The sequence below is a fragment of the Sinohyriopsis cumingii genome, chromosome 19 (assembly GCF_028554795.1).
Source record: "Sinohyriopsis cumingii isolate HCF-2022 chromosome 19, ASM2855479v2, whole genome shotgun sequence".
Lineage (NCBI taxonomy): Eukaryota > Metazoa > Mollusca > Bivalvia > Unionida > Unionidae > Sinohyriopsis > Sinohyriopsis cumingii.
In genome coordinates, this window is record NC_142979.1 from 921,250 (window position 1) to 948,600 (window position 27,351).

A 27,351-nucleotide genomic window follows, 5' to 3' on the forward strand; every position below is an offset into this window, starting at 1 on the left:
CCATAAGGGGATGGGCTGGTTTTTGACTATTATAGAAAAAGCCTACGCCTTGGATAAAATGCGCAGTTTATTCACCAGGTCCTTCTTCTATCAAAATAATTAATACATAAAACGAGTAGACCCTAGACAAGATGACCGGCAAGGAATTATTTCCCATTTAAAGTAGGTAGACGCTGCGTCAAATTTCAATTTAAACAGATTTTTATTACATAAATATTTTCTTTGATGTATTTTAATATGTATTGTAGTGAAATAGCAAGGGTGGGGCGAACTGGCGGTTGCCCAGGGCGCCAGAGGTCTTGTGCCATCAAAATTCAAATGGGCCATCATCGTCGCCCCGGGTGGAATTACCCTTAGTACGCCACTGGATATGTATAAACAGATTAGATGAATAAATGGACGCAATGTTTCTGCAACATGACAAGAAATACGAATTGTGAAAATTTAAATTACATCTGCAAATTTCTTTATCATTTTTAATGTATAATAAATGTTGCCTGCATGCCCGATTCCATGTGATCCGACACGTGACAATGTACTATCCATTCGCCACGGTTATCTGTTATCATCTCAACCACCTCTGTGGTGGTGGGAAACACCTCAACGACGTCAGCACGGTGATCTTGATGGGTGCTGTGCATGTACATCTGTCCGTGAAAATGAACGGTGTGCACATCCAAAGAGGAACCGAGTCCTATAACGTACCATGCAATTTTCTCATTAACAGCCATCTCCAGGCCTTTAAGATTCCCATATATACGACCATTGATGGCATTCATGTGATTGCTTTGCATAAATAAATTGTCATTGGGGTTCACTCGATCTGGAGCGTAATTGGCAACGTTATTATTAAGATACCAACTCTGTTGTTCGTCTACAATCTGAAACATCAAAACAAATTCTCTATCGAAGGGACACGATCGTATGGGCAGGTAATGTATGCACAACTTATCAGGCTTTTGCTCAAGATAGCCTTTTCTGTAGATAATAATTGGACCAGAAAGACCAGAATTTACATCCTTTATTGGATCAACGTGGGAATAGTATGGCCAGACGACAGAATTTCCTCCAGTTAGGGAAGGTCCTGCCCTCTCTGGTACATCCCATGTGTACGTATATGTAGACCCCGGCGCAATGGAGTTATCAGACTTATCCATAGAATTATCTTGATATGCGGCTCCATCGTTATATTTTGTGTAAAGAACTCCATTTGGATGAATGGAATAGGGTCTGGTTGCTTTATTCTTAAAGATCACACTAATTTTGTCACCAACTTCTGCCCTGATTATTGGCCCTAGAAGTCCCAAATGCTCTTCTTCTGGTCCACGTTCTTTCTGTATTTGGAATGTAATGTCTGTATATTCCCTGTAAACAGCCTTTCTGTATTTGCTTCCGATAAATTCGTTATTACTGCGCACGTAGATTTCACCAGGCCTGATGCAAATAAAAGAGAACATAGTGTAAAATTCAAAGAAAAGGATGTATACTATATTTCGGGAACATAAAATAACAGATCCCACTAACATCAGCCTCTAATTCATTTTCTTGTACTGTAGCAAGATCTGGCAACATTGCATGATGCGTGTGTGCACGCGATCACATTTTGATGACTTTTTTTTTAAAATCGTTTATCAAACGACCATACAAATGTAGGACTGTTTGAAGATCTCGAACGAACAAAATTTATGCTCGTAATTAATATTTGGCTCACCCACAAAGACTGAAGCCTCTATGGATTTAGGTATCACTGGATAGTTTCTTTTTTTACACTCCCTCACTTCCCAATTTTAGGCTAGAGGTGATAAGCCTAAGAAGCCAATCAGATAACAATCAGACCTCCACTGACGTGAAGATCTGACAGCTACCACTTAAAAGTCATGTTATGGTGACCTTTGAATTAGCCAATGGAAATGCAGCTTCAACAATTTGAATGTGAACCAAATCGTTCGGCACACATCTACGCTCCTCACCCAAACGCGAAAATATAATACTTCATCTGATTGGCTGATAACATTAGAGATTATGGTAACAACAGAGGTCACCAGAACATGACCCCTACGCTGTCGCTGTCAGATCTTCACGTAGGACATTGGAGATATGATTTTGATCAGATTGCCTAATAAGTAAGAGTTTTGTGTTTACAAATTCAGACAGAAACAAAATATCTGGTTTACATTTACTGTGAGTTAGGCTTTAAATAGATTGGTTTGTTCGACTAGTTTTGGAGATCAAATACAACTTAGGCATGAAATGAACGATCAGCTTGGTTTAAGTGTTTATGCAGTACATGTCTGCTACAGACGTAAATATCTCAAAACAGTGAAATTCAATCATATATAGCACCTGTATTATTTGTTTCAACTGTCGTGTCAGAGAAAAATAGTCAAAATAGTTCTTAGCTGTCGAAAATGAACAATATTACTGAGTTTGAGGGTGGGGATGGTTAAGTGTAATAACTATCAGTTGTACAAGAAATTACCTTAATACAAGAACACTTATACTCAAAATATTATTCAGTTTGTTTTGTATCTTTAATGTAGAATTATTCTCATTTGTCTACAATATGCCCTAGTTTGGACTAAGTTAATTCATACGGGAGCATATCATAGTTTCAAACCTTTCCGTGACGAATACATTTTATATCTTCAAAATACGATATTTTATTTTCTAAAAGGTATAGACTACCCGTTTAGTTTGAGAACGTTCAATACTCAAGAATCTCTGAATGTTTCGTTTGCATTCAATGTTTTTATTTCTCCTTCTCGTAACCAGATTATCAATTATTATTACTGTAGAGGTTTCGTAATGGTTCAATAATTAGCATCTTTGCAAGCCAAGGTTCTGATGTGAAAACCCCATCTACACCTTGGCGTATCGAGCAGGTATTTTTGTGCTTAGGGTCTGTGAAATTCATTGGATGCGGCGGCAAGCCAGCGCATCCAATCAAAATTAAGTTGCTCAAATATGAATACTATTTCTACATACCGAGAAAAGGGTAGAACACAACCTGAACAGACTGATAAATAGGCAATTATCCAGTGCCGGTCTGTGCTTGCACAAACAGCTTTCAGTCAAGTACACATGTAATGACTTCCCTCTGGTTCATAGTCATACTTTGGATGTTAAACTTCCAAAATATCCTATTTAAGTCAATTGCCCCCATCATTTTTGGCCGATGTAAAATGCACCACGAAATAGATTAGTTGGCATTACATACTAAGCAAGGCAACTCAATATATGTCGCTAGGACAAAGCACCAATATATATGTTCGATCCGCCAGATTGTAGATAGGGTTATCATATCAGAACCTTGGCATCGAAGATGACAAATTAGGTGATATGTTTAATGCTATCCAACAATAACAACTGGCCAATGCATTATATATATATATATGTACGACAGAACATACGGAAAGCTCCGGTTCCCGATGAATAGTCCTTAATATTACTTGCAAGTAATCCTCGTTTCTCTTTCTTTTCTCTTATGGTCAATATAACACAGGTGATCTAGACACTGCCTCTTATACATACTGGACCATGTGTGGTTCGTCGTATTATTTTGACTCAAAGATAAAAAGGTATCAGTAAAATATACAGCCATAACAAACACTTAGCAAGGACTTACACAGTACGAGAAAACTACTGGTTTCATGTGCCTAAACGCTCCTCACAAGAATTTATCTCTTTCAGTCAGTCAGTCATACAATACTTACGTATTTGGGTCAGTCAGATTATTTCCTGTAACCAAACTTCTTTTGAGAGGTGCATAATCCCAAAGAACTTCTTCGGCTGCAATGTAGTAAGTCCGGACTTTTCCCTTGAAAGTGGGCCTATAAGTGTCTCTCCCACAGGATTCAACATTATATAGCACCTTCATTCCGGTAAAATAATGATAATTCGTGCGGCAAACCAAAGCCCATTTACCTGGGTAAAATAAATAGTGCAAATTAATTATTATACACTTTGAGAATGATGCAATTGTTTCATATTTTAAGAGCTACCGTTTCATGGAAACTTCACGAAGAATTGCAGGCAAAATATATCACAAGCAAATTTATAAAAATCGCTGCAAATGCTAATGTAATAATCTACCAGCATAATACACACGACGATGAAAATAATATTGATTGTTATAAAGTCCATCAAACATTTATAATTTATGTTGAATATTGGCACTTTATTTGGCATTTTAATGGATGGTGTTATGTATATTTGATTTAATTATATCTGATCTAATATATATATATATATATATATATATATATATATATATATATATATATATATATATATATATATATATATATATATATAATTAATTGTTTGTTTGTCAGTTTAATTTTATTTTTCATTACATGCCATTGTAATGTAAATTTATTCACTAGAGACAATACCTTTTTCAGAAAGTCGTTCGACCTTGACTGTTTGTTTTGTAAACACCAGGTGTAGATCTAGATCCTGACCTTGATTCAAAATTAGTAGCGACCAAGTGAATAAGTTCTATTTTTATTTTAAAAAGATTGGTTGTTGTCGAGGTCATGATGTGACTACTGATTTTAGGTGTAAACAAAACGTTTTTATTTTTATATTTCTTGGCGTAAAATGATTGGTTTTAGTCAGGGCCACACTGGGTGTACGTGATCTTTAACAAGTACATAATTTCGACGAGGTTCTGGAACATGATCACGTGACCCCCCCCCCCCCCCGCTTTTTTTAGCGTTTTAGAATACGATATAACCTTTGTTTTGGAGAGATATGCTCAGTGTGTTAGTTGGGCTCTTACACTGGAAGTTGTATGTTGTGCTGTTTGGAGTCATTTCAAATTGCTTGGATTCAAAAGGATTAATTATATTTTTCCCTGGAAAATACGCGTGCTCGTGTGAAATTGTTGAACAAGGACAATTTTTATAAAAAATTATTCAGATTTCCAAAACCGGAGTGATATTGTTTGTTTCTACAAGAAAATGTAGACTTCAACACTACAGATTACAGGATACGTCGTCGTCTTCCATCTTGGATTTTTTTTGTCGGGACTCGAACTTGAAATCATTAGAACATTTTATTATTAGGACTCCTAAAATTTTATTCGTGGGTTATTCTTGGATTATTTTTGGGTTTGATTCTTAAAACCGTTAGTTCATTTTTTTTTTCTTCATTTTTACAGAATTTTTCCAGGGAAATAAATAATTGTATTTTCAAAGCATGTTGTTTTCACTCTTTCTTGTGTTACCGTTTATTAGAGCCTAAACACGTAACATAAGAATGGATCTCACCACAGTGTTTACGTCAACAGAGTAGGTGTACTACTTGTTGGCGATGGTCATTTTTTGGACTTCATAGTGTTATGACTGTATTGTCTTAAACTACGTAACAAAAAAAAATGAAAACCAACACGCTTTGTAAAATTGAAAATATAATTTATTTCCCTAAATAAAAGGTTAAGAAATGAATAACAACTTACAGTATGGTTAATAAAATCCTAAACAGTCCTAAATATAGTATCAAGTCCAAAAGTATTGAGTAATCCAAATGAGTTCCAGTGGTATTCCGAATGATGTACTCTAATGTACTTTGTACCAATAGCACTGAAAGAATCACGACGATATAATCCAAATAAGGCTTTAAATGAATTCACAGTGATTCCAAGTAACTATAATTCAAAATGTTTTGAATGAATTCACAGTAATTATAATACAGCTATAAATCAAAACGTATTAAAATGAATTCACGGTAATTCCAATACAGCTAATTTGTCAAGTAACCCGATCACTTTATAACTCCAATGAATGATTGAATTAAATTAAAAAATCCTCACAAGCAAACAAAACTAAACGTCCTTTTAAGACTGATATTAACACCAGGAATGCCTAATTCTCCGTAATTCATCTCTTATATAGAAAGCTAGCATGCAATACAAAGAGCGTCACTCATAAATTGCAGAAAAATCTGATATCACAAACAGAATCAGGTGTTTTACACTGACATATCATAGATTTGGTCAGCTTGGCTTTTCAGAGCTCATGTACTGAAAATCTGATCACGTGATGTTACTTGAACTAATAGTGCAACTCAACCTTGGAACTCATGAACGGATTTACGCACTACAAGAATAACTTATCTTCAAAGTACGAACTTACGATCATTGTGGAAATTTAGTATTTAAAATATTATCTATTAAATTACCCGTAAAACTATTTATTATAAAAATAATACACACACTTAGAGATATAAATAAAAATAGAATTTCGAGGCTAAAGAATAATCAGATACTTAAAAAGTAATTGTAAAGATTTTTTAGATTTCTTGACATCAATTCTCGTTTCAAGGTTTGTAATAATGTTATGTTGTTTCAGATTTGGGCTTTCATATGCTAATGTGTATCATTTTTATGTATTATTCTTTGAATGGGAAAATTGTATACAATAGGGGCAGACGCAGGGCCTAAAGTGAAATCCGGCTTTCAGAGAGTCCATATAAAAGAGGTTACCAACGCAATCAATGTATATTGGTAGTGAGACTTACCAACATTATCCGTGTCCATGATACCGGTGAAAGAAGATCCGGGGATGACTAAGTCTGTCTCACGGTATATTCGGTCTACCGTCAGCATATTACCTTCGTAATTTACCGCGTGCAGATCGAGGTACCCTCCTTCTCCAATTACGTACCAGGCGACCCTTTCTCCCATGCATATGTTAAGTCCGGGCATCGTTCCGAACATATAACCATTTATGGCTGCAGAAACAACAATTAAACGTTTGGATAATCTGAGCTAGAATAAGTTTGGAAATACTCAGTAAGCATTTATGTAATGTACTTTGTCAGGTGATGGACACAACAAAGTCGCCTTATTCAAACTAAAAGATAGGCTGCTTTGGACAATCCCATGCAACAATGGCTCAAGTTTAAATAGCATGCATTTTATGTAAGGTGAAATATGATACAATTGAGAAAAAGTGGTTTAGATTTAGATAGTCTGTAAGGAAATGGTATGATTTTCATTCTTTTTATTCTTCTCCATCTTTCATGATGTATGTGTGTGTATGTATATATATATATATATATATATATATATATATATATATATATATATATATATATATATATATATATATATATATATTCTGGTCTTCACTGCAATTAAATTCTGCATTTTACACTATAAATTATTAAATATTTATAATTATACTATACTGACCGTGTCGTCTATTAGATGCACGGAAACCGACGTCCATTTTGTTGAAATTTGCTGGATTCGACCTGGTGTAGGTACGAATGTTTGTATCTAGGTACCATGACAAATTCTCATCGAAAGTGAAGAAAATGATTGGGAACTCTTTATCACTCTGAAAAGAAAAGAGAAACAATGATTTTAAAATATGAATAATGTGTACATTCCATGGCCACACTCGTAAATACTTTTAAGTTAATAGCTTATTTCAAGTTATATTTCAGATCATGTGAGAGGTGTTACAGGACATAGCTAGTCTGGTTCTCATTTGTCTGCAATATACCATCGTCTGCTGAAAATTCACAAATAAAGATGTCTGGTGAAACCTCAGAATACGCTACAGAAAAGAGAAGCCAAGCTTAGAACTAAGTAAATTCAAACTGGAGCATAGTGCAATTTCAAACCGTTGTAAATAATGTTCACATCATCCACTCGGTTTACTTTGTTGGCACTCAATAACATGATATGATAAATTTTCTGGAGAATGCAATCCAAATTTTCGAGTGGACTCTTGTCCCAAATATATATATATATATATATATATATATATATATATATATATATATATATATATATATATATATATGTGTGTGTGTGTGTCTGTGTGTGTGTGTGTGTGTGTGTGTGTGGTTTATAATGAAATTGTGTGACTGAATTTAATTTAAAGCTCAAGTTCGTTTGGTTAGGCATACTTAATGTCTGGTAATCTAGGCCCTTCATCGTTCTTTGAATCATAACTTTTGGCCTTTTACCATTGGCAATAAGAATACATATGATTGGCTGCAACTAACACCTTTAACCTACGGTCGTGCTAAATCTGAACCATCAGTAAAAGTATGTTTTCTTCTAACCAAAGTAACACAGACCGTAACATGTACCGGAGTATTTCACTTGCTGATCATTGTTTGTTTCTGGCTTGCAGTACTACTAATCTTTCACTGAGATTGAGATATAGAGTGTAGAAATGTACCTGTTCGAAAGACACAAATCTTCAACACGTTATCATGGCCTCTATCGTTTACTTTTTGTTCTTGGTATAAATTGAGTTTCCCATATTTGGAAAATCTTCACTTACATTTGCTGGAAATAATAATAATAATAATAATAATAATAATTATAATAATAATAATAATAATAATAATAATAATAATAACAATTTAGAACAGCGCTTAATCGTTAAGAGCTCTTAGTGCATACCAATATTTAAAAAATAAGAGACAGCGAGACAGCCAGAGAAGAATACCAGAAGTAGACCATGTGAAATATTAAACAAACGCATGCTGAAAATAATTAAGGGCAAGAAAAACATGTCAAGTCTGAAATCTGTTCTCGTGCTATTGAATGAGATCACCCTGTCGATGTGTCAAGAGATAATTCAAGCCTGTTGTTTGTGTTTTTTTGTTTTGTGGGGGTTTTTTTGGGGGGGGGTGTCTGTGAAGGGCAATTTAACTGTGAAATTCGTCTAAAATACGTTACAGCATAACTCAAGTTACCGTGAGAAGAAAGTAGCAAGACTAACATAAGGGCGAGCTGAAGGATCCAAACTGATGTGTCTATTCTCAACAACCAAGTTATCTGTAAATTTTGATAGCATAATATTCACTAACGCTCAAGAGATACAGCGAAGCTATTTGGCATTGTTAGATGATAGTGATCCGGTTTTCTTTTGATATATTTCGCACCAAAATTTAGTTTCCAATGTACCCCATAATCAACTCGTCTTTGTAGTCTAGTTGGGTTATTTGACATAGAAGTAACACTAGAATGCAGATAAATATCTATTACAAACAGAAATACATACGAACGAACAGACAAATATATACTATCATACTCGAGCGTAAAACATTAGAAGTTCTCTCCCTTTATTTCCTACAAGAATTGTATTAAGACCCAAAGTTTACGTTGACTGATGGTTTGAAATGTTAATGTATTGTGTTGATATTGATTATTTGCTCTTTAGACAATAGAGATTATACTTATAAAAATTAATTGCTCATACTGGTAACAGTCCGTCGGCTGTCTGTTGCAGTGGCTTGCACACCACCAGTGAACCAATAAGTCCGGAATTCACATCCTTAACAATGTCGACTGCGGAATGATACATATGAGTGATACAGTCCATATCTTGTATTGTCGGAGCTGCATTACTTGATACTCTGAACTTGTAAGAGATAACTTCACCAGGAGTAGCCAGTTTACCGCTTAATATACCGTCTGGGGGGAAAAAATAGTAATATGAAGACATGCTAGAATGATATTTTTGAGATATTGTGCTACTGTTGTTTGTTTTGTCTTAATTCAGCACACAATTAAATAGGTCATAAATAAATGGCATTAACATTGCTCTGAGTGACAAAGACCACAGTTCAAACTAGCATTAGAAACATATTATAAATTCTATGTTAACATCAAATCTTTGCTTAGAAAAAATAAATATGATTTATCAGTTTTATACTAAATATTACAAGTCGAAAAGTTGTACCAAAGCTAAGTTAATGTTTCAGATTTGGGCGCCAAAATGCGTCCTGAAAATACCAGCATATATCAATATTTCAAATCTGGACGCGAAAAGGCGTTCTGGAAACACAAATACGTACTTTCATTCTTGTAAACACACCCCTCTTCTGATTTATCAAATTCGACGCCATATGGGAGGATTGAATATTTTCTAGTCGCCATGTTCTTGAAAACTATATTTACTGTGTCTCCCGTTTCAGCTTTGATTAGTGGACCGATGATCCCCATATGCTCCTTTTCCGGTGACTTGATGGTAAAGGTGCTGTCCGTGTACTCAACGTATTTGGCCTTTTTGTACTTTCCACCTATTCGTGTGACACTCTGGATAAAGTATTCTCTCGACGGACTGGAAAACAATTTGCATTTTTTCTTTGTAAAAAGGCAAACATTGCTGTTTTTAACATGAAGTCAAACAAAACAAAAAGTCTGGCAATGGTGGTTTTGGAGTCCGAGAGTAACGTGACGATATCGAGACTCTTTGAGTAGATCTAAATCGCGTGATCACTCCTTTAAGAAGTTGGGGAAATTAATACATAAACGGGTATAAGTGTACCAAAGAAATATCTTTGTGCAATTATTTTTCTCACGTTCTGGTGGCTAACCATTAGAATGATCTAATGTAAACATAGTTCTGAAAGAGAAAGAACTTGAATACGAATTAGGTCCAAATGAACGTGCGTTTACTATTATTATGTTTGGAAGGTGAAAAATTACTCATCAAGAGTTAGCTAAGGTAGTTAAAAATATGAATACTGATAAAAGTCCAGGTCTAGATGATTTTACTGTATTTACTGTGTTGGTTATGTTTTGAGAGGAGGTTGTGGATATTTATTTATACTGAGATCAATGAATTGAATGATGGATATACCAAATGATGTATTTCTTGAAGATGTATAGTGGCAATTATAATGATTTATTTCATTTTGTTGGAAACGAGATCTAATTTAGATGTTTGAAAAGGCATTTGAGACAACATCCTGACATTTATTGATAAACGTTTAGACACTTTAACTTCAATACTAAAATGGATAAAGCTATTCATTAGAAGACATAATTTATATCTGTTGATTAATGGATAGACGTCAGATTTTATTAAAATAAATAGCAGAGATATGCAACTTTTAAAAAATATATTTAAGTGTTGAAGTTCTTCGGAAAACAATAAAACAATCAATATAATTACAATGAATAATACTGAAAATTACAAAGTCATGCTGACGATTCTCAATGAGTTATTGAGTGTAAAGATATAGCTCATAGAACTACATTAGATATGTTACAAAAAATGACGGACTGTTCGGCTAAAAGGTAAGTAGAAATAAATTAGGCAATTGGGGTTAGGAACATTAGCAATTTCAAAGGTAAATATATCGAGATTTTAATTTAGATTAACGTAAGGATCTTTTCAAATTTTGGGTGGAAATTTGTCAAGTCTAGAATAGGCTATGTGGGATTACTCTCAACCAAATTAATGACGATATAATCAACTCTTAACAGTTAGATGAGGGTAAAATTACAATGCGTGGAAAAATACCATAATTAACGTCACAACCTCATCCAAATTCACAGATTTATTCAGTACCTGGCTAATAATAGTATAGGGTGGCACCGTAGCTTCAAGACATGACACTACGCGCTCAACGGTAATTTAAGACCGAAGCTATAATGCTTGGTTTAAAAAATGACATTATGACAGTATAAATTTAACACTGATGCTATAAGCTTTCCTTTAAAAAAAATGACACTACATCATGAATGGTAATTTAAAATTAGTGTTTACTGACAAGCACCAACACGTACTACCAACATTAATGATTACTGACTAGTACCCACGCCTATTGACCATCTCCTAAATCTAGTGGCCGGCATCCACACCTACTCACAGAAAGTTATGCAGAGGTAGGATATAAAAAAGGGATGAAATATAAATCAAACCCCTTATATAAAAAAACCTTAGTAACGAAACTAAATAAACCTCCACTACTATACTTATAGTCAAATAATTCCCCATACAATCCCTCTATAAAAGAGAAAAAAAATTCCTTAAACCCATATAACCTTATAAGTGAAGTGTAAGGAGAATAACAGCACAAATGCTCACGCATAGAAGCATATTGATAAAATATCACCCATACAAATGAGCCAGGTAAAAGGAATCTTAGAGAAAGAAAAAAGCAGTAGCCAGATAAAATTAAATATTCATGTCATCATTTGAAAGGCAAAAGGATGTTAATCTTAGGATGTTGCAAGAAAGTGAGAAATGATGAATATCTGAAAGCAGAAAAAACAAAAGAATCAATTCCAGCGTAGAAATTTAAAAACAAGCCAAGTCGAAGAAACAGCCAATAAATCCATTCAGGCAAGAAATTCAAAGCAAGATATCCCGAGGGGGAAGAATAATGACTGGACCTTTGTGATTAGTTTAAAATTTGATTGTGATGTTTACGAGAACAATCTAACAACGTCTTGATTTGTTTTGGCTTTTAGTATTCCTACGATAGTGACACAAACATGCATATTTTTACGTACGATTTTAAAATAATTTTTATTTGGCAACCATGAACTAATATTTCTTTATGTAGAGAAATGAGGGCATGGACAAGGCCGTTGGGTTTGGAAAATGGAAAAAATAATGGGCTCCTCAGCATAAGCTGCAACTGTCTTAAACCCTTTATACGATCAAGCCCAAACCCAAGCTGATGCTTAGTGGCTGCTGCCGACATGGTTATGAACGGTTTCCGTATAGTAATATATCTGTTTCTGTAAGGTTTCACCGAAGTGACTCCATTCATTCCTCTCAAATGATTTAGCTCTTCCAAAATATTCTGTAAGGGACTGAAGTTATGTTTTCACACTCTTCAGTGTGTGAAATGTTCATCTTTTTATCTGTTGTGGTGTTGGTCAATAAATACTAAAGTTAAATTCTCTTTGAGGTTGTACTTCATATTTTAAAGCAAGTATTATAGTATCAGTTATAAACTCCCATTGAATCCATTTGATATTGTTTTTTAAGACAAACACAAAAACGTCAATGTCTAAGTCACATTTCGGCTATTGTGTCATTTGTAAGCGGCGGTGTCACCCTGTGCTACCAACATTAATGATAAGAAGGAACGAAAACTAATATTTTTCTAGACTTCAACAAATAATTTATTTCCCTAAAATGCAAAGAGAAATTTTAAAAAGAACAGTATTGTGAATTAGCTCCCAAATAGTTCATTAAGTTCTATTATAAATCTAAAATAATAAAGTATTCTGAATGAATTCCAGTGGCGTTCCGAATAAATTCTTATTTTGAATATGGTGATGTGACAGTAGCCTGAAATGTGGCGATGCGTTAACAATCTTGATGTAACACAATTATATAATCCAAATTGTTCTTGAATGAAATTACAATAATTCCAAAAGAGTAATTTCGTCTGAAAGTCAATGAGCACGTTGTAATGCCATTGAATAACTATAAATTAAAAAAGATAAATAAATATGCAAAAATCACAATTTTTTTTTTCGTTTGGGTTTTTTCTATTTGGTTCTATTCTGATGCGTATTATCATTAGCATTTGTTGCACGAAAACCAGCGAAACTGATTCGATGTCGATATTGTTAACCAGAAAACAATATTTATGTACATTGTTAACGTATTTATTTAATAAATTCATTTACGAACCTTCCTGGATCATTGAGTTTGCCGCCGTCAAAGAGATTCAATCCTCCTGGACCGTAGTCCCACTCCCCCTCTTCTGCCCCTATGTAATATGTCCGTGTTATACCACCTGAAGGCATTTCTGGGACGTATTCACCGGGCTCCACGGTTAGAAAGGCAGTCATTCCACCTAGATTTAATAATCACCACAAGATTCTGGACTTACTTAATTGTCATATTTACTGTGAATCAAATGCACCTAAATCTGAGGGATATTTTAAACATTAGAATTACAACTGCAGAACATGTATTATTGCCGAAATATCGCATAGGGGCTTAAACTAATTAACAAGAGAAAGAAATACACAACAAGCATTATATAATCAAAAACATGAAATAATTTCCATAAACTATAAAGTTAAATAAGGCGAGAGAATTCAAAAGAAATTACAGTATGGTATAAATTTATAGAGTTTCCTAAATGTACCTTCAATTTCACAGTAAGCCGGAAACGCTCTGAAACTATTCAGAATCAGAGTTCATATGTGCTATAACCACAGAAGAATCACTTTTTATAGGCCGAAATATTTTACTTTTTTTATGGTAAATCCAATGAATGCCACAAATGTCCCTGAACGTTACACCTAATCCAACGAAATTAATAAATATCAAAGTCCTTGAATAATTTCACAATAATCCATTATGGTACTGTCTGTTTCTAATGTTTTAGTTCTGCAATTTCCACAAATAATTTAAAAATAATTCAAAAGTCCTCTCATAACACTCATAATACTGGTACAACATAGAATGAGCACGCTAATTCATTTATATAATCACAATACTTAACGCAGTAGATAAAAAAAAACCTCGAAATCACAAGAATATAATCCCATGTATTTTTAAATTACACTCTATTACTGAATACTTTAGCAGTCAACACTTGACACATTTTTGTAACTAACCAATCTCTATCTAGGATAGTATGACCCTTGTACAGTATAAATGTAATCCCTAGATCACATGATGTTGATCTGACTTGTACGCAATACTCATGACCAATTTAGACCAAATTATAATGTTGACGTGAACTTGACTATTCGACCTTGATTTATAAATTGAAATAGTGCAACACATGTATACGTGACGTGACCTCACCTTTAAAGTGCATTCTACATTGCTATAATAACAATCATAAGAATATGGTTATTAACCCAAATGATTAAAAAAAAACTGTATCATAAATATAATATATGTAATAAAGATATACGTAACACAGAGGGAGGGGAGATACCTATCTGTTTAACTCCATTCAGATCAGAAAATAAACAGAACATGTTAATTGGCTTCTATTTAAATTGGATGAAACAGAATGTCTTTAATCACCATCTTACACGATTTCATTGAAGTTTAACCCATCAATCACAATGGCATACTTTTTATAACAACAAAGACTAAGATGTTAATAGGATCACTATAAAGTGTTCTATATATAAGAGTAATTGACACATAGAACTCAACCAAATTCTGTTAGCGTTTTTTTTTTAATTTTTATTTTGACCTTTTCTGAACCCTATACCTTCACCACCAGTGGTTATCATGAGTGACTCCTGATCAGTGTGAGTTACTGGTCCAAATCCTATCCAGACCATCTCGGTCGGGTGCTGCTGTGTCTCTGGACACTTGAAACAAATTATCTTGGTACTTAATGGTTTTTCATATGCTTATATCACGTTGAACATAAAAAACAAACATCTTCGTCACTACCGTACAAATATTTAATTTTATTTACGCTAGCATTAAAATTGTAACTGCCAGTGCATTTAATTGAATTTATTAACTCAATTAATTTAATTGAATTAAATGCATGGAATGCATGTTATGTCCTTCTTTTGTGCCATTTATACTTAAAGTCGTATATCATTGCCTGGTCTGAGGGGAATACAAACTATGTTCGGATATATTATGTTATTTTGAATCAAGTAATGCACTGGCACATTTTATTTTAACTTTTAAAACAGAATAAGCTAATTATGATTCCATATTACAGAAATCAATTTTAAGTACAGAAAAATTATATTATCCGTACCTTATTTATCCAGACTTTTCACTAACACGGACCAACTGAACGTCTTCAGAGTTCATTCGTTGTTTCATGACACCATTATTATTTATTTAGACGATTTTTTAAAAAAATCCCGACAATATCTATACTACCAAAAGAGCCGGATAACCGATGTTTGACTGCATGTCTCCTGTGTCACGGAGTGAAATAGCATTATACCAATCGACATTAGAGTAATTCTGTATTAAACAATTTAAAGACCAAACTTTTGTTACCTATTCCTGGAAGATTTCGGAATTTTTGGAATATTTAAAAATTAAACTGAATTTATACACATGATTTAAAAACCAAAATCATAAACTACTTTGGGAAAAAGTTCGAAGTTAATCTAACATTGCGAACTGCACTGTTTACTATATTAGTTCAAAAATGTTGTCACTCACCTAAATAATCGTTAAAATTCCTGGAATAAATAAGCCATCTTCCTACATTCACTGGACGCATCAGAGCCGTTGTGAATGTTGCAGGAAAAATGTTCAAATTGGACACACTGTAGAAAGGATTGAACAACATAATTAAAAACTTTTATATAATAAATTATAAATATATTTTGAATAGACACGCTTAGTGAAATGCCAACCAAAATCTTTTATTATATATACATTTTTATAAATTATGAAAGTAAGATTCGTGAGTTTAGAATGGAACAGAAATATAGTCAGTGATCTTTTATGATGGTATGATATTGCCGTGTGTGTATTAACCGGGGCGATTACTAACATTATATTTTCAACATTTAAAAATGTGATACACATTGTTCGATAGAGAACGACATCAAAAATGCATAACAATTCAAAGTTAGAAGTAAACAAAAAAATTCAAAATAGTAGTTAAGAATTTCATGTAACAATGAGAAGACAAGGAGAATATTTAGAAAATGTGGTTTGTAGCAAAACCTGTAACGATCTGCCTCTAGTGTTAAATTTGCAGAAGCATATATGGATTTTTTAGAGACAAAAATGTTCATATTATAATCATGATCTCACCGTCTATTCAGATTACACTGGTCAACAGTGAAATCATTACTGACTTGAAAAGGCCCTAATCTGTAGTATTTTGGTGTGCCGAACACGAATATAACCGTGAAAAATTTGTATTGGCTCTCGTTTTGAAGATATTCATATACCTCATTTTCTATGTTTCACTGTGTAAATTTCTCCAGTAGGACTGCAGCAACATCCGGAATAATGATGTAACATTGCATAATACCATCATGCTCACATCATCCACAGTTGATTGCATCATTTTCTGATGCAATGCAATACTAATGCCATGCGGCTGCTGAAGTAAGTTGACGTCAGCAGTGTACTATACATGTGTAGGCCTATTATACTAATGCCAGGCGGCTGCTGAAGCTGACGTAAGCAGTGTACTATATAAAGCCCAATCAGATAGGTTCAGCATTTAAAATATTTTAGACGTTGTGCGAGACAGTTCAAGCTACTGTTACATAAAACTTATTATTTTATCCATTTACGTACAATAAAGAACAGTAATGCCTCGAAAGTGTGTTAATACCGCGGACAATTTTTGCTATATTTGTGGGGAAGTGACATTTGCCAACCAGAAGAAAAGTATCAATTCTCAAGTGAAGAAGGCATATCATCTTTACTTCGGATGCAAGGTTGGTGACCAAGACAAGCCTTGGGCTCCGCATATATGCTGTGCTACATGTACAACACAGCTTTCACAGTGGTTGAATTGCAAAAGGTCATCAATGCCGTTTGCAGTCCCAATGGTGTGGAGAGAGCCATGCAACCACCTAAATGACTGTTACTTCTGCTTGGTTCCTCCTCTTTCCGGCGGAATAACGAAGCAAAAGAAGTCGAGAATAGTCTACCCAAACATTCCGTCTGCATTGAGACCAGTTCCACATGGTGAGGGACTTCCTATTCCAGAACCTCCAGCAGAATATTCTCTTGATTCATCTGACGAAGACAAAGGTGAGTCGACCTGTTCTTCTCCTGGTCCATCAGCATGCAGTGATCCAGATTTTCACTGTGGTGCATCATCAACCCCACACAGAATAACACAGGAAGAACTAAATGACCTGATTCGTGATTTGGACTTATCAAAGAACAAGGCAGAATTGCTAGGATCAAGACTCCAACAATGGAATCTTCTAGAAGAAGATGTCACAATTACTGCATATCGAAAGCGCCACCAGCAATTGGAGCCTTTCTTCAGAAAGGAAAGTAATCTGATATTCTGTTCCGATATTGAGGGCCTCATGAATGCTTTAAAAATCACTCATGACCCACAAGAATGGAGACTATTTGTGGACTCTTCGAAACTGAGTCTCAAGGCTGTGCTTTTGCACAATGGAAACATTCTTCCATCTATTCCAGTAGCGTATGCTGTCCACATGAAAGAGACATACGATAACTTAAGGCAGCTACTGAATTCCATTGAGTATAACAAGTACAGCTGGCACCTCTGTGGTGATTTGAAGGTAGTTGCCCTTTTAATGGGACTGCAGCAAGGATATACAAAATACATGTGTTTCTTATGCGAGTGGGATAGCCGAGCAAGGGAAATGCACTACATGAGGAAGGAATGGACTCACAGGCAGAATGTAGCCATTGGAGAGAAGAATATCCAACACCCAGCTCTGGTTGAGGCTCAGAAAATCTTGCTACCACCCCTTCACATCAAACTAGGTTTGATGAAGAACTTCGTGAAAGCCATTGACCGGACTTTGCCAGCATTCCGATACCTGCATGAAAAATTCCCTCAACTCAGCGAAGCAAAGATTAAAGAGGGAGTTTTGTGGGTCCTCAGATTCGAGAGCTTTTCAAAGATGACCAGTTCAACAACTTGCTGGAAGGTGACGCGAAACAAGCATGGAATGCTTTTCGCCTAGTTTCTACAAACTTCCTCGGAAATGTTAGGGCAGAAAACTATAAGGAACTAGTAGAAGACATGTTGATGAAGTATAAGAAACTTGGCTGCAATATGTCTCTAAAGATTCACTTCCTTCATTCCCATTTGGATTTCTTTCCTAGCAACTGTGGTATTGTTAGTGATGAACACGGCGAACGTTTTCATCAAGATATCGCAACAATGGAACAAAGATACCAGGGAAAATGGTCCACTACAATGCTGGCTGCCTACTGCTGGACACTCCTCAGAGATGCTCCCGAACAGCTGTACAAGAGACAGGCGAAGAAATCTAAGATGTAGTCAATGACTTGATTTTTTATAGGTAGGCTATTACAGTTGACCTTTTACTATTGGAATGCATTTCGTTATGTAAACATTAATTTCTTGCAGATTACAAAAAAACTAGAGCCAATTTTGCAATTTGACTGTCATATTCGTGTTCAGCACATAAAAATTGATAAGAATTGACTAATTTTATTTCAGTAACATGACTTTTGTAAAAATTTGTTGTCCAGTGTTACTGAATGTTTGTCCGAGAACAGTTTCACCGTGAATGCCACTCTCCAGGGACATTATATGCCAGACCACTTTTTCGCCCTCTCTGGCCACAAACCCAGGATGATTTCCGAAAATGTATCCATTTATGCTTTGCATCAAGTTACTGTTGAAGAAACTAACATTCTCTGACGCTTGCATCGCCTCACATGCCCTGCGATCACCGCATTGTTTCAGATTCTCGTCGAACAGCCAGCTTTCAGATTCGTCTACGGTCTCTACATACAAGATGTATTCTCTGTCAACGCCTTCTATACGAGGTTCTTCAAAGCTGTTCTCTTGCATTCTCAATGATCCTGAAATTCGAAACAGGTTAATGATATTTTCTTACATTCAAATGCCTTTTTCTTTAATTCCAGGAAAGATAAGGCAACTTTTTCGAGAACGTTTCCAATAGTAAGTTTACTCGGCAGTTGGATTCTTAAAATGCAAGAGCTTCTGATGGCTTCATCCTCTAGGCCACCAGTACAGTTCCACAGACCATTCGCCTACTTCATTATCCCCGACCCCCAACGATATTTCTGTGATCTGCAAATGTGGACCAAATTTAACATCATATTTTGAAACTGAGAAACACATCTTCTGATTGGATAATTTAATAATTTACCAGCAGCTTAATAGTCGAATACATGTACAAGACTGTAGTTTCGTAAAATAAATAATAAAACAAGCTATCTAAAGGTAAGAGAGACATGACACATAGATAGATAGATAGATAGATAGATAGATAGATGGATAGATAGATAGATAGATGGATAGAAGCTACTTAGTACAGCATCGGACATGTTGCGGGTTCAATATCCGCCAAGGCGAGCCTAGGTCAGGTACCTATGTGTGTCTGGGAAAGGCACTTAATTCCTAATTACTAGGAATGATATAGCCAGTAATGTATTAAAAGTACGAATAAAACCAACAAATATAACATTCACCTTTCTTGCACGTAACCAACGTTCCAACGAGTCCACTATTGACATCGCGAGCTGATTCAACATGGGAATGATATGCCCAAGACAAACATCTCTCATCTGTTATTGCAGGTTCAAAATTGTTCGCAATACCCCACTTGTACACGTGCATCCCACCAGGAGGGACAGTCTCATCTAGTTTGTCGTCGTTTGATGTTCCATCCAAATACAGTGCTCCTGTAAATACAAAATAATGACGATAATTTGGTAATAATAATAATAATAATAATAATAATAAATAGTTAGATACAAACCGTGGATCCTAGACCACATTCGATTATATTCGCTTTAAACTGGAATAACCACAATTTTCAAAATACAGACAACTAACAGACTGGCATACGAGCATGTATTCCATACCTCTTTTTTGTCAAACTAAAATATAAAAAACAATTACACATAGGTGTATGGCTACAAGTACTACATTCCGCCTTTTAAAAACACCACCACCAACGACAACAGCAGCAACCCTCCCAGAAACAATAATAATAATAATAATAATAATAATACTGAGAACTAGCGCCTAATCTTTAGAAGATCTAGGCGCTTTACAACATTAGACAACACCTATAAGATAAAAAGACATATAAAATATTATTACAAAAAATAAACACCATGAAATTAGAAAAACATTAAAAAATAAAAAACATGCTGAGAATATTTCAGGTAGGAAACATTATTAGGTTTTTAAGTTTGTTCTTGCAGTCGAAATAAGTGAGTTTTGAGAGCCCTCATGAATGTGATCACTGTGTCTTTGTGTCTAAGTTCAGTGGGCAATTCATTCCACGTTGCTGGGCCCTGTTCTGCAAAAGAACGCTGTCCATATGACTTCGTTTTCTTAGTGGTTACAATGAGTATACGATTGTCAGAAGAGGAGTACTGTCCAGAGTAACACCTATGTTTCGTACGGATTGTGTAAATTTAATGTTGGTGTTGCTGATATTTATTGTTTGAGGTAAAGGATGTGAAAGTCTTTGTGTTGTGATCAGAATGGCCTCAGTTTTATCATCATTCATCTGCAGCTTGTTACATGTCATCCATGATTTCACATCAGAAATGCACCTTTCTACACCTTGGATGGTAGCATCTACTTCAATTGGGTGGCTAGATTTGTATATTTGGGTGTCATCAGCGTACAATTGGTGAGACAGTGGATGATGATCTAGGACACTTGAGAGCGAATGAGTATACAGAATGAAGAGAACAGGTCCAGGAACAGACCCCTGTGGAACACCACAACATAGATCAACTGGGCTGGAGTGTATTACATTTGCAGATACAATTTGTGTCCTGTTGATCAAGTAGGACTTGAACCACAATAAGGCTGTATCATGAATGCCAAATACATGCTGGAGACGGTGAAGTAATATATTATGGTCTATTGTGTCAAATGCTGCAGACAAATCAAGGAGGGTGAGGACTGTAATCTTTCCGCTATCCAACGCAGATAGAATGTCATTAACTACTTTTAGAAGAGTAGTTTCAGTACTGTCGCAAGGAAGATATGCAGATTGTACATTGCTAAAAAGACTGTTTGAATTTAGATGAGATACAAGCTGTTATATAACAACCTTTTCTAAGATTTTTTATATGAATGGGAGATTAGAAACTGGGCGGTAGTTCTTTAAATCATTATGGTCTAGTGCTGGTTTCTTCAGCAGAGGCTTTACAATGGCACTTTTTAAAAATGATGGGAATTCCCCGGATGAGAGAGAGGTATTAATAACATGAGTTAGTGAAGACAATACTGGATCTAAGCACTCAAGCAGTAGTGATGTTGGAATTGGATCAAAGTCACATGACTTTGGTATACTATACATCAGGATTGTACGTACGAAATCCATAGAGACAGGTTCAAATGCTGCTAAAGGTTGCCACTCAAATTCTGTAACCCATCTGTATGGTGACGACGAATCAATTGAAACTGTGGTGTCAAGCTTATCTCTGATGGTTTGTACTTTGTCACAGAAGAAATTTGCAAACATGTCCTTGTTTCTGTCAGGAAAAAGATGTCAATATTCTGGTCGTATACCCACACCCCGTTTTACACGCACGCTATCAGTTGACTAATTCTCTTAATTTGTTGTTGTTGTTGTTGTTAGGAGTTTAACGCCATTTTTCAGCGTATGATAATCTATCTGTACATGGCGTAAAGAGTCCACGTGGGAATAAATGGGCCATATTCAGACGGACATGATTTTTTGCCGCAATTCCCTTTAGACATTCGATTCGAAAAAATGGCCCCCAAAATGTAAAAACAAAACGTTCATGTAGGTGGGTAATGAAATACTGCGAAAGAATTTCATGAGTTTATTTGGACCAATCAGAATCATATAAAGTGATATGTTAACATGTTATAATATCAAAAATATTACACTGCACACACTATCGATAAAATATGATAAATATCTCATTAAACAACTGCAGTGTTAGATATGAACCCATCAGAATACTTACCTTCAGAGTCTTTCGTATACAAAACACCGTGGGGGTGAACACTGAAATGTCTACCCGTAGTGTAGGCCATGTTTTTGAAGACAACAACCAATGTTTCTCCCACCTCGCCCTTGAGAGTGGGCCCTAGAAACCCCATCCATTTTGGGTTTGGAATCTCTTGGGTGTAGTATTCATTAGTGTATCTCTTGTAAACAACCTTTTTGTACATGCTTCCGATCCTGTCTGCCCTCCGTTGGGCCTTAGCATCAAAGGACCTGAATAAACAATTGATTTTATATCAATCTCTCCACTGGAATAAAAAAAGGATTGCAACTTACACTATTTATGAATTAGTTAAGGAAAGAAAGAAGCTTAAACATACTGCACAAGAAATAACAATTGTAGGGATAATTAAAGAAAAGTTTAATTTTCTTTAATTCCTGATATATTGTAATTTTAAATTCTCCCGTGTTAAATACCGCACTTGATGCAGAAATACATTTTAGTGTACATTCCAGAGTACTGCACATCACCAAAAATTTGACCTAATTGTGTAATGGTGTGACATTTTGATATTTAAGACGGTGTTGCAGTTATATTCTTTAAAGGTCATCCAATGAATAGCTATGTAACCATAAATAAATAAATAAATAAATAAATAAATAAAACCTACTGTTGATCTTCGTTGAACAAATTTTTACCCGAAGGGGCGTAATTCCAATCTACCTCAACAGCAGCTAGATAATAAATCCTCGCAGTCGGGTCGCTCTTCAAAGAATTCAGCATGCCAATAACATCATTGAGTTGCCATTCGACATTCTCCCTATTTTCAAATAGGCCACCCAAGCTTTTAGATTTCCAGTTTGGAAACTTTGGTCTTGTATTGAAAACGTTATACTGATCATCCTCCGTTTTGTCTGTTTCCCACGGCGGCGCACTAAGCCCGATGTCAACAACTATTACACAAACTACCAGAAAATTCTTCAGGCCAGACATATTTTACTTCAAATTATTTTTGAATTGTTGACGTTTAAAAACTGCAACTCTAACGCTTTCAGTTTTGTAAAAGAAGATTCCCATAAACTTCCAAAACACAGTTCAATTACAATATATATACGCTTTTAAAAATCCAGTTCGTTTGTAAACAGTTTCAAAAATATTCGTGTCATCTGATTTTCATAAAATTATAGCGGCAGCCTGAATGAAAACAAATACTAATGCATTTAATCATCACGAAATAAACTATTTCGCTCCCTGTTTCATTTTGTATTATATAGGTGCCATTGACAAGAGAGTTACATCATTTAAACGTTATAATGTACAGGAATTCTCGGGGTTAAGTTGTTTGATTGTAAGTTCTTTAAATGCTATAATGTTTATCGTGTTTCCATTGTTTGATTCTTTTGACATTCCATGCACACGGAACTGCCAATAAATATCGACTAATACTATGTTGTCACCCAATGATGTTACGACATTTGTTATTAATACGGATATTGAATATAGCGGCGACAAGAATGTATCAATATCAGAGCTGTATAAACACCCGGTTTTACATTTGTGTCAAAATAATACGCTTAATTCGTGACTTTGGGCCAAAAACACCTCAGAAGTGTAAATGAAATCAATGATATTGCTATCCGCACAAAATGGCTCTTAGATGGAATAACAGAAACTTAACCGATTATGTCGATTAAAAAAAGCAGCCATAGGATGTGGTGACGTATGCAAGTTAATATGGGAGATTTACTGGTATATAAAATTTACGATTACGAAATAAAACTAACAACCGACAAGATTCACCTTCACCCGCTACCCCTTTCTTTCTTTCACAATAGCTAACAAAAATATTCTTAGTGTTTCTGACATGACTGCCACAATGAGGACGCCTATGTTCAATGTAGGACACACACACACACACACATATATATATAAATGTATATATATATATATATATATATATATATATATATATATATATATATATATATATATATATATATACCCTTTGTTAGACCATTAATTGAATATGCCAATCTTACCTGGCATGACTAATGTCATATTATTATGTGTATAAAATCTCAGTGCATTATATATGAAGGGGGAAAAAAATGTATTAGAAGTTTCCTTGCCACGTACAGCTATGGCTGAGCGTGGCTGGTGTATTTAGCCATAATTATTTTAAAATACCGTGTTCCGTTTACTCACTGAGGCAAGAGCAAAATGCCTGCAGTGAGAAACATGATTTCTTTAAGTTCCCGGCGGCACATTTGAACATAGCCAAGGTACTTAAAAGGTAAATTCCCGTTGTATTATCACATTATAAAGAGTTTTCCCAGGAAATTGTCCACTTTACGGATAGTTTCTGGCCAACATAAAGCGTGTAAAGGCAATATTCATTATAGTGGGATCTGCCCAACGAAACCAGGTACTGACTGTGTTGAAAGAGACATTCGCCAATAACATTTAGGGAATCAGTCTTCAGTTGTGGGAGTATATGTAATATAGCATTGCATTATTTATTAGTATCAGTTTTTATGTCATGGAATTGTTTTTATATATTGAATCTTTCAGAAATGTGTTCTAAATTGTGCAGAGAGTCAGATCTAAGTAACACACACCATGTTATCAGATAGTCTATAGTCTGTTTCAAGTTAGTAATGTTTTATTTAAATGAACATTCAAGTTGAATTCAATTAAAACTTGCATGCATTAAACGATGAGTCATTTTCGAGTTCTTATAATTCAGCGAGATTATTCCTGTGGACACATATTCGTGTAATAATAATAATAATAACAATTTAATTACAGTAGTTCCAGTTGCGCGCATACGTAATGTATACTATTGCATTCGTGCTTAAACGTGTCTCAGGGGAAGTCGTGTAACTTTATGGGGGTTCGTGTAGCTCACCTCTATGCGTGTGGTTTCCAATCTCCGTCTTCGCGGTATCTGATGCCTGTTTTTATATCAAGAAAACACTTGAATTTATGTTAACGTTATATTTTAATAACAGCGAGAAAGCCGCTGTTTTGCAGAAGACAGGTTAAGTGGACTCCAATAACACCTTATATGAACAACAACATGTCTCGGTCTAGCCCCATTTTGCCCCATTTCACCGCACGCTCGATGCAAAGGGACTCTGGAGGAACAATTCAAGCAATATATACTAAAACCAAAGTCATACTGTCAGATTTTCGAATCTTGGCACCGACGTACTAGCACAAGGCCTTTACGATGAGTCATTATGACTAGGTAACCAGTCTTGTCATGTCTATAGACCTTTCGTGTAGACAGTGCTCACATAGTTATCTCCTTCTAGCCGATATGTGTCAGCAATAGCGTCGTCCATTAAGGTGCGGACGAAGCCTGGTTGCCTAGCATGAAAACTTTGTACTTTTGAATAGTTATGATAAATGATATGTTAACCTCACACTTATTTCAAATGACTTGATAATTCATCTCATGCAACTAACACAACCAATACTATTTGAGTGTCATTTAAAAGAAGATTCATAATGCACAAATTGATCAATTTTAGGCATTACTCCTTGTCCTCTATGGACAGACCACCTCTCTGGAGATTCTGTAAGTGTAATAACTTAGAGCTATAAAGAGTTCTACGTTTTTGGCATTGCCCGGGGATTATATTATACTAACTTTCTGATCATGCTAATCGTTTGTAATTTGGACTTACTTTTATGCGTTTTACTATAAAACATCACTTATCTGGTATCACTGTACCAATTGGTTTTCCATAGACCTCAATGCTAATGTTTTGTGAAATAAATATACTTTCTATGCTACCTCAGCGTGCATGTCACACACTGTTATAGGAACTAGACAGGGGTAGGAGTTATCTAGTCACAACAATCACATTTTTAGCCATGTGTACCACATTAAAAAAAATCATTAAAAATACTAAATATGATCTAGATAGGAATTAACATAAATTCACATGTTACCAAGAGGCTTAACTTTTTAAGCCTAACAGAAAGTTCAACTCTTACATAATGCACCAATCGCAGCTAGTGTTGTTCTTTATTTCTGAATGCAATGTTCCCTACACCTAAAGCACCATCCACCTGGACTTGCGCAATTAGTACATTTATACCATCTACACACATAAGCTTTTCTGTTGACATGACTACTTGAGGTAATCGCTGATATTCAGAATCAACAAGTAGGAAATACACGTCTCTAAGGCAAACCACAGAAGGGAACCAGTACCTTAATGGCGGACGGTCACATGATACGAATATGGCCGCACCCATGGAAACAAAAACTGAAAGGGCTGTATTGGCAGTAGGAGAAACGCATATCATCAGACACCATGGTGCGGTACCTGTATGCACCTGTAAAACTGGAATAAGGACAACATCGTGCTATCAACACAATCCGAGTTGTCCTTCATACTACTACGGGTGCCCTCCAAACATGTCAATCTCACTTTTCACTTCAGGCAATCTGATTAAAATCAGATATCCACTGTTATACCTGATTACCTGATAGAGACAGCGTGAGGCTCATGTTCTGGTCACCTATGTTATTACCATAATAGCTAATTTTATCAACCAATCAAATGAAGTTTTATATCTTCGCGTTTAGAGACAGAATAGTGTGGATGAAGAGCATGAATGTATATTAAACGATCTGATTCACTTTCAGATGTTTGAAAGCTGCATTTCCATTGGCTAATTCAAAGGTCACCAGAATATAACCCTTAAGCGGTTGTATTCAGATCTTCACGTAAGACAGCGTAGATCTGAATTCAATCAGATTGCTTTTCGAGTGGACTTCCACAGACTTTTAAGTGTCTACAAACCAGAGCGTGCGTTTGCTAAAATGATTCGCCCGCACTATATTATCTGCTTAGTACCGGCGATGCAGTGCTTAAAGTAGTTTTTGGGCCCAAACAGCTGCAAGATAGGCTCACTGACATACAGTTACCTCTGGATCAGGACTTCAGTAGCCATCCAACAATGTGTGTCTCTTTAGAGA

At 35.2% G+C, this 27,351-nt stretch overlaps 1 protein-coding gene across 1 annotated transcript; it reads right to left on the reverse strand.

Moving 5' to 3' along the window:
• Positions 1-476: 476 nt before the first annotated feature.
• LOC149775032 (hephaestin-like protein) lies at positions 477-23,348 on the reverse strand. Its single transcript, XM_089944329.1, has 13 exons — positions 23,026-23,348; positions 22,374-22,627; positions 19,881-20,093; positions 18,945-19,247; positions 16,410-16,425; positions 15,897-16,003; positions 13,416-13,581; positions 9,829-10,094; positions 9,231-9,445; positions 7,199-7,346; positions 6,616-6,735; positions 3,714-3,924; positions 477-1,434 (listed from the first exon to the last, which is right to left on the reverse strand). The coding sequence occupies exons 1-13, from the start codon at positions 23,346-23,348 to the stop codon at positions 477-479; spliced, it is 3,300 nt and encodes a 1,099-aa protein (XP_089800455.1).
• Between the last annotated feature and the right edge of the window lie 4,003 nt (positions 23,349-27,351).

What these genes read in the sequence shown, in the direction of transcription:
- LOC149775032 (XM_089944329.1), bottom strand. Translation starts at nt 23,348, where the DNA reads ATGTCTGGCCTGAAGAATTTTCTGGTAGTTTGTGTAATAGTTGTTGAC. An exon ending in GTATACGAAAGACTCTGAAG is followed by an intron (nt 20,094 to 22,373) that starts GTAAGTATTCTG and finishes TTGTATTTACAG; the next exon opens with GAGCACTGTATTTGGATGGA. An exon ending in GCACGCGGTAAATTACGAAG is followed by an intron (nt 3,925 to 6,615) that starts GTAATATGCTGA and finishes TATTTTACCCAG; the next exon opens with GTAAATGGGCTTTGGTTTGC.